The sequence below is a fragment of the Prionailurus bengalensis genome, chromosome B3 (assembly GCF_016509475.1).
Source record: "Prionailurus bengalensis isolate Pbe53 chromosome B3, Fcat_Pben_1.1_paternal_pri, whole genome shotgun sequence".
NCBI classification, from domain to species: domain Eukaryota; kingdom Metazoa; phylum Chordata; class Mammalia; order Carnivora; family Felidae; genus Prionailurus; species Prionailurus bengalensis.
Genome location: NC_057355.1, coordinates 70,603,663 through 70,612,210, shown reverse-complemented (window position 1 = coordinate 70,612,210; position 8,548 = coordinate 70,603,663). Strand labels below are relative to the sequence as shown.

General features: G+C 36.7%; 1 protein-coding gene across 1 annotated transcript; it reads left to right on the top strand.

Moving 5' to 3' along the window:
• The first annotated feature begins 836 nt into the window (after positions 1–836).
• Positions 837–1,748, top strand: LOC122467874 (olfactory receptor 4F21-like). Its single transcript, XM_043554454.1, has one exon. The coding sequence runs from the start codon at positions 837–839 to the stop codon at positions 1,746–1,748; it is 912 nt and encodes a 303-aa protein (XP_043410389.1).
• The last annotated feature ends 6,800 nt before the right edge of the window (positions 1,749–8,548 follow it).

Genomic DNA, 8,548 nt, shown 5'->3' with positions numbered 1-8,548 from the left:
TGATAATAGTTATGAATCAAAATTATGAATAATCACAATCTGAGTACCTGATTTCCATGGAAAATTACACACACACACACAAATTTAAAAACAAAACCAAGGGGCGCCTGGGTGGCACAGTCGGTTAAGCGTCCGACTTCAGCCAGGTCACGATCTCGCAGTTTGTGAGTTCGAGCCCCGCGTCAGGCTCTGGGTTGATGGCTCAGAGCCTGGAGCCTGTTTCCGATTCTGTGTCTCCCTCTTTCTCTGCCCCTGCCCCGTTCATGCTCTGTCTCTCTCTGTCCCAAAAATAAATAAACGTTGAAAAAAAAAATTTTAAAAACAAAAACAAAACCAAAACACATATACAAGGTGAAACAAGGTGAAAGGCATTAAACAATTTTGGCCTAAAGATCTCTATTTGACCACTGAAATAAATTCAGTTAAGGAAAATTAGCAAGTTTAGTGTGAGAATATTAATGTGAAGCTGACAGTAGTAGCCGAGATTATTCAGATGGGAGAACACGTAAGTAAGTGATCAGGGAAAGGTCTAGAATTCCTTGAGAGGTAAAATAAAAGGATCTGAAAATGTAATAGAAGGGAATTAACACCATTTACCTCCATCGAAAATATTAATAATTTTCTTCCATTTTTATGTAATCATTCTCTTGATCACCATAATGTTTTCATATCCTTAATTTTTTTCTTATCCAATTAAAGGATTTCTAATTGGGGATATGTACCCCAAAGAAAAAAACTAGCAAGAAATAGGAAATTTACACTTGTACCACTGATTCTGACTTTTAATCATTTTCTATTCTCAGGTGATTTGAAAATCAGCTCTTCTGCCCAAGTCAATGGATGGATTAAATAATTCTATGGTTTCTGAGTTTGTGTTGCTTGGACTCTCTAGTTCTTGGGAAACTAAAGTTTTTCTTACATTAATATTTTCCTTGATCTATTTAGGAATCATCCTGGGAAATCTCTTCATTGTCTTTTTGGTAATTTTTGATTCTCATTTACATTCTCCTATGTACTTCCTACTGGCCAATCTGTCCTTCATTGACGTGGGGGTTGCCTCTACCACAGTCCCCAAAATGATTAGAGACCTTTTAAATGAACACAAGATAATTTCTTTCCAAAGTTGTATGACACAGATATGCTTCATCCACATCATGGGAGGAGTGGAGATGGTGTTACTCATCGCCATGGCATTTGACAGGTACACAGCAATCTGTAAGCCTCTTCACTACCTGAACATCATGAACCCTAAAATATGTGTTTCATTTGTAATTGCTGGCTGGGTCATTGGGGTGATCCATGCTATGTCCCAGTTTGCTTTCATTATAAACTTGCCCTTTTGCGGTCCTAATAAAGTAGACAGCTTTTACTGTGACTTTCCCAGAATCATAAAACTTGCATGCACAGATGGAGCCAAGTTTGAGTTTATTATTGCTGCCAACAGTGGCTTCATGAGCATGGGCACCTTCTTCCTGCTAATCCTTTCCTATATCTTTATTTTGGTCACTGTCTGGAAACGTTCTTCAGGAGACTTATCCAAAGCATTTGTCACTCTGTCAGCTCACATCACTGTGGTGGTTCTATTTTTCACTCCATGCATGTTTCTCTATGTGTGGCCTTTCCCCACATCGTCAGTTGATAAATACCTGTTCATTGCTGACTTTGCTATCACACCCATCTTAAATCCCATCATATATACGTTAAGAAATAAAGACATAAAGGTAGCCATAAAAAGAATGAGCAAATAAGGACATTATGTCAGACTCTGCTAACTGGTTCTATCATTGGAGCTCTCAACCTATACATCCATCTGTCTTTTATATATTTCTACCTAGGCATCTGACATTTAAAACAGACATAAACTTAATATATTTTCTACCTCACTGATCAAAATTCTACTCCTCTGTAGAGCATTTATTCATTACTTTGGTTAGCATGAGAGATGTGAATCTACTATATAAGGGTATTATTTTATTATTTTAGCAGACAGCAGTAGTATCTACTAAATAATATTTTATGATTGAAACTGTGATTATTTTGACAATAAGTAATATAAGAAAATCCCTTCTGCTTCCCATAAGGTTTGAAAACAAAGTACAACCCAGCTCTGGGGAATGTCAGGAACCATTACATTGAAGGGTTATATATGTAGGAGTAGTAGCTCTATATAGTTACTTAGGTTGGTTTCCCTTAGAAGACCTTAAGACAAAATTGTATTGCATGTAGTTTATTTGGAAGCTGATTTTAGGATTCATTAGTAAGGGAACAGGGAAGCGGTACTGAGAAAGGAAAGATGCTTATGTTGCTATAACCGGAGTGCAAGCCAACTGTATTCCTCCAGGAGACTGTAGAGATTCTGTGATTTAGAATTGTCCCAATTGAAGGGCAAGGTATTCGAAGTATTTCTTCATTTGTATTAGGTGCATTAACTCCTTGGCCTGTCCAGTCTTTGCCACCGTAAGTACTGAACATCTATTTTAAGAAACAAAAGATAAGCAATGAGATAGCCTTTCTGGTGCTGATAGTAAAGAACCGTCTCCAGTAAAAGTACACTAGGGGCACCTGGGTGACTCAGTTGGTTGAGCGTCTGACTTCAGCTCAGGTCATGATCTCATGGCTCACGTGGGGCTCTGTGCTGTCAGCTTGAAGCCTGGAGCCTGCTTCAGATTCTGTCTCTCCTTCTCTCTCTGCCCCTCCCCAACACACTCTGTCTCTCTCTCTCTCTCTCTCTCTCTCTCTCTCTCTCTTTCTCTCTCAAAAATAAACATTAAAAAAAAAAGTAAACTAAAAGCAGCCTCCTAATACTGCTTTGTAACTGAAAGAAGTGCTAATTAAACATTTTACTCTAACAGAGCCAAACTGGTAACTGAGCACAGAGAATTCTGTGATAGAAAACAGTTCTCTGCTTTCAATGTGCCTCATCAAACCAGCAGTTCAAAGTGGGCCATTCAGAATCCAGGAGCATGGTTTTGCAAGTCATGACCAGCCTATGGGATCAGGTCCCACAACTGGCCATCATCTGCTACCCACAAAAGACTTCCGACTTCCTCAAGAATGGGAAGTGAAATCTTGGTTCCACACAAAAACTGTAGACATTGATGAAAATAAAATTTTTCTCACACCTACAGAAACTTAAAGTTTACTTCCAACTCTAGGACTGTTATACAGTAATTAAATTCACTTTGAATTTTTGCTCCAAATTTCAGAAAAGGCACATTATCAGATGATGCTCTCAATTTAGGGAAACTCAGTAATTAAGACATTCCAAGAAACATAGCATGGATAATCAGTCTATAAGCCTTTCTCTACCCACAACACAGATCTCTAACATTTCCTACTCTAGAAGTTACTTTATATGATAAATACATCTACCTTGGGAGGATAACACTATCTAATAAAACTTGCCCAAATAAAGTGTATTGTTTGTTTTATCATGTTTTGACTGTATTTAGGCCCTGGTTAGATTTTGGAATCAGCTCTATATCCATGAAGAAAAATACAATCACAGATAATGACGGTTCCAAATGTAATATATCTTATACTCTATAATAAACTCTTCTCTCTTACTTCTCTTCTTCCCTCACATTTAAAACAGTACTTCAAAACCAACCACCATATATACCAAATCAGTTTTGGAAGTTTTATAAAGTTTCCAGAAATATCAAGGGTTTCTTCTCAGGTAATTCCTGGAACATCTGGACTCTAAAGCAAAGACCTTCCTATACCAAAAGGGATGCCTTCTGTATAGTCTGAGAGCTTCCTATATATTGAGGGAATATTCTAACTTCATGATTCACAATTCACCTATATTAAGAGATGGCTCTGACAGAATGTCAGTTACCAGAAATTTCCAAACAAAAAATTGGTTGCTAACGGTATTCATTGCTAAAAGTTTATGTCAGGAAGAACCTGAATGAATCATAGGGAAGGAAGCCTCCAAAATGCTATGAAAACAGTTATTTTCCATGGAAATAAAATTAAGCTTTTAGAATGTAACAGAATCAGAATGGCACCTTAGAAGTAGAGGTCACAGTACCTAATATGGTACCCAAATCACGCTGTTTCCCAACTCTGTGACTTCAATTAAAATATGCTGAGATGTAATTTTTCAACATAAAATCCATTTCATTAGGTATGGATAGAGATTAGGTATTACAATGCGAATGCAAGCTCCTAGCATGTTAACTGTATTCAGGTTCTCTTTTCCTGATCTTTTTTTTTTATCTCCACATGTTTACCCCCTCTTTAATGAAAGTTCTATCTTGACTATTTTAAGATAAAAATATAGACTCTAGGAACCTAAAGATAAACTTCTACACCTTAAACATCCTGTGTTTTTAAATTTTATTACCACAGTATTCTTTATCTGGCTATTAACATAAATTAATTTTATAATATTATCACTACCCTGTGATTTTTAAATCAGCACAAAACACTAGTAACACATTTCAAGGAAAGTGATAAGGGGAGAAACCAGGCATGGGCTTTGGTGTAATCTGTAGCAGTCAGGGTCTCTTTCATCTGAAGTGTCCAGAAGTAAGTAGGCTACGCTCTATGAACATGGTCAATAAATCCGTTTGACTTTACTAGAGAAAATGAGATCCTTCCAACTGCCTTTTTGTATGCTGACAAACAAGCACACTAAAATGTAGCTCACAATGCCTTGCTTTACCACATACCCACAGGAAACAGCAGTGATAAAAAAAAAAAAAAAGCCATAATGAAAACTTGACAAAGTTATATTAACCAGGGATGGTAGATTCTGTCCCAGCCATCATGGTCATACAATTAACCCAAACTGATGTAATTGCATTATAAAGTATATTAAAGATATTTTCACAATAAAGTTAAATTTTAATTAGGACACAAAAAGCTACAGCTAACATAAAAATAAACTACAACAGTGACTTTAATATTCTTGACTAAACGATAGCTAAGACCCAAACTGGGAATGAATACCCCACTATGATTAGCCCCAAGCTAAAATAATTATTACAAAAAAAATGTTCATCAAAATACTACAAGCAAGAGCCTAAAAGTCAAAGGACTTGGCAGGGCTTTCTATCTCTTCAGAAGAGCCTGTTCTACAATTGATAAACCCAATAAGAGTTTGCCAACTCTTGCAAATACAGTCTATATACCACCACCTTCAGCAAACCCTAAAATTATAATAAGCATAAACATTAAAACTTTAGGTCAAGTTGTAGCTTATGGGACAGAAAGAAATGGGCTATGATTTGTATTTCCCTGATGATGAGTGAAGCTGAGCATCATTTCATGTGTCTATTGGCCATCTGGAGGTCTTCTCTGGAAAAATGTCTATTCATGTCCTCTGCCCATTTCTTCACTGGATTATGTTTTGGGGGGGTGGAGTTTGGTGAGTTCTTTATAGACTTTGGATACTAGCCCTTTATCCAATATATCATTTGCAAATATCTTTTCCCATTATGTTGGTTGCCTTTTAGTTTTGTTGACTGTCTCCTTTGCAGTGCAGAAGCTTTTTATCTTGATGAGGTCCCAATAGTTCATTTTTGCTTTTAATTCCCTTGCCTTTGGAGATGTGTCGAGCAAAAATTGCTGCAGCTGTGGTCAAAGAGATTGTTGCCTACTTTCTCCTCTACGATTTTGATGGTTTCCTGTCTCACATTCAGGTATTTCATCCATTTTTATTTTTGTATATGGTGTAAGAAAGTGGTCTAGTTTCATTCTTCTGCATGTTGCTGTCCAGTTCTCCCAGCACCATTTGTTAAAGAGACCATCTTTTTCCCATTGGATACTCTTCCCTGCTTTGTCAAAGATTAGTTGGCCATACATTTGTGGGTCCAATTCTGGGTTCTCTATTCTATTCCATGGGTCTATGTGTTTGTTTTTGTGCTAATACCATCCTGTCTTGATGATTACAGCTTTGTAGTAGAGGCTAAAGTCTGGGATTGTGATGCCTCCCACTTTGGTCTTCTTCAATACTGCTTTGTTGGCAGGAATGCAAACTGGTACAGCCACTCTGGAAAACAGTGTGGAAGTTCTTCAAAAAATTAAAAATAGAACTACCCTATGATTCAACAATAGCACTACTAGGAATTTACCCAAGGGATACAGGAGTGCTGATGCATAGGGGCACATGTACCCCCAAAGTTTATAGCAGCACTTTCATCAATAGCCAAATCATGGAAAGAGCCTAAATGTCCATCAACTGATTAATGGATAAAGATGTGGTTTATATATACAATGGAATACTACTTGGCAATGAGAAAGAATGAAATCATGTCATTTGCAGCAACATGGATGGAACTGGAGAATGTTATGCTAAATGAAATAAGTCAGTCAGAGAAAGACAGATACCATATGTTTTCACTCATAGGTGGATCTTGAGAAACTTAACAGTAGAACATGGGGGAAGGGAAGGAGGAAAAAAAAAGTTACAAACAGAGGGAAGGAGGCAAACCATAAGAGACTGTTAAATAGAGAGAACACACTGAGGATTGATGAGGGGTGGGAGAGAGGGGAAAGTGGGTGATGGGCACTGAAGACGGCACTTGTTGGGTTGAGCAATGAGTGTTGTATGGAAGCCAATTTGGCAATAAATTATATTTTAAAAAAAGAGAAAGAAATGGGCTATACCTCTATTCTAAAAACATTAAATTTGGGGCGCCTGGGTGGCGCAGTCGGTTAAGCGTCCAACTTCAGCCAGGTCACGATCTCACGGTCCGTGAGTTCGAGCCCCACGTCAGGCTCTGGGCTGATGGCTCAGAGCCTGGAGCCTGTTTCCGATTCTGTGTCTCCCTCTCTCTCTGCCCCTCCCCCGTTCATGCTCTGTCTCTCTCTGTCCCAAAAATAAATAAACGTTGAAAAAAAAATTTTTTTAAATAAATAAATAAATAAATAAAAACATTAAATTTTATACTGAAGTCTTTATAAAATTAAAAACTAAAGGAGAATTGAGTAAAAACTTATGATGAAAGAGCTTAATTAAATAGGTCATGAGGCAAACACATACTACCTTCCTCAAATATCAAAACTTACATATAACTTATTAATAATTATTATATATATAAGAGGAGGTAATAAGGTAAACATCCTGGAAAGTGTGTTTAGACAGATCAAAGTGTACCTTGAATAAAGCACCTGGTTTACACCCAGGAGATTTTATTTAATATGAGCACTTGAACTAAGGCTAGCCCAAAGTTACAAAACTCAATAATTATCAATGAATTAAAAAAAACACTTATTTAAAATTAAAAATATTTGGGGCACCTGGGTGTCTCAGTTGGTTAAGCATCTCTTGATTTAGGCTCAGGTCAGGATCTCACACTTGTGAGATGGAGCCCCGCATCAGGCTCCATGCTGGCCATGGAGCCAGCTAAAGATTCTCTATCTCCCAATTCCTCTGCCCCTCCCCCACTCTCTCTCTCTCCTCAAAAAATAAATAAACATCTAAAAATTAAATTAAATTATGAGTATAGGAGATGAAATTTCTAGTTGGTGCTATAGAAAAGGTACCATAAAATAATGATAAAAGAAATATTAAAAGCACTAAATAGCAAAGTTTACACTTTTATTTTTGCCTAATTATTTACTTAGAAGAATTAAAAAGAACTTAACTGCCCCGAAACCAGACAAGCTACCCATAAACAATTATAAAGAACAAAGTCACCTATGTAGCCAAAGAGTGAGAAGATTTACAGGTAGAGGTGAAAAGCCTATCACGTCTAGTGATAGCTGGTCATCCAGAACAGAATTTTAGTTCATTTTTAAACTTATCTTAAAAAATAATAATTTCAACATAAATTTAAATACTTTTCTAAACAGGTACAGCCTACAGGCACCTGGGTGGCTCAGTTAGTTAAACATCTGACTCCTGATTTCTACTCAAGTCATGATCTCACATTACAAGAGATCAAGCCCCACATCAGGTCTGAGCTGACAATCTAGAGTATGCTTGGGATTCTCTCTCTCCTTCTCCCACTTGCACCTCCCCTCAAAATAAATACATTCTCATTCTTTCCCTCCCTCAAGATAAATACATAAGCTTTAAAAAATAAATAAAAATAAATTAATTAACTAAAAGGTACAATCTTTAGATATAGGATACAACCTTCCTTGGATAGTAAGAATGAACAACACCTTAGTTGACCTAGAAGTGGTCACCAATTAAAGTATCCAAGGTCAACAATATATTTATCAAAATTCCAACACTAAGGACCAACTACTAACCTAATACTGGATTAATCTATTAATTAATAGAACCAATACCATTCACTTGAGTAACATGAGTTATTTCTCCTTGCATAAGCTTATATTAGAATGGACAATCACTGATAGTTAACAAAATAAATTTAGCCCAATAATTCATTACTTATTAAATTAATTGTTACCCCAACACAGGTATGCATTTAAGGAAAGATTTTTAAAAGTAAAAGAAACTCAGCAAACACAAACCTCACTTGTTTAGAAAAAACATTACCTCTGGCATTTCTAGTATTAGAGGCACTGCTTGCCCAGTGACATCTATTTAATGGCTACAGTATCCTCACTGTGTAAAGGCAACATA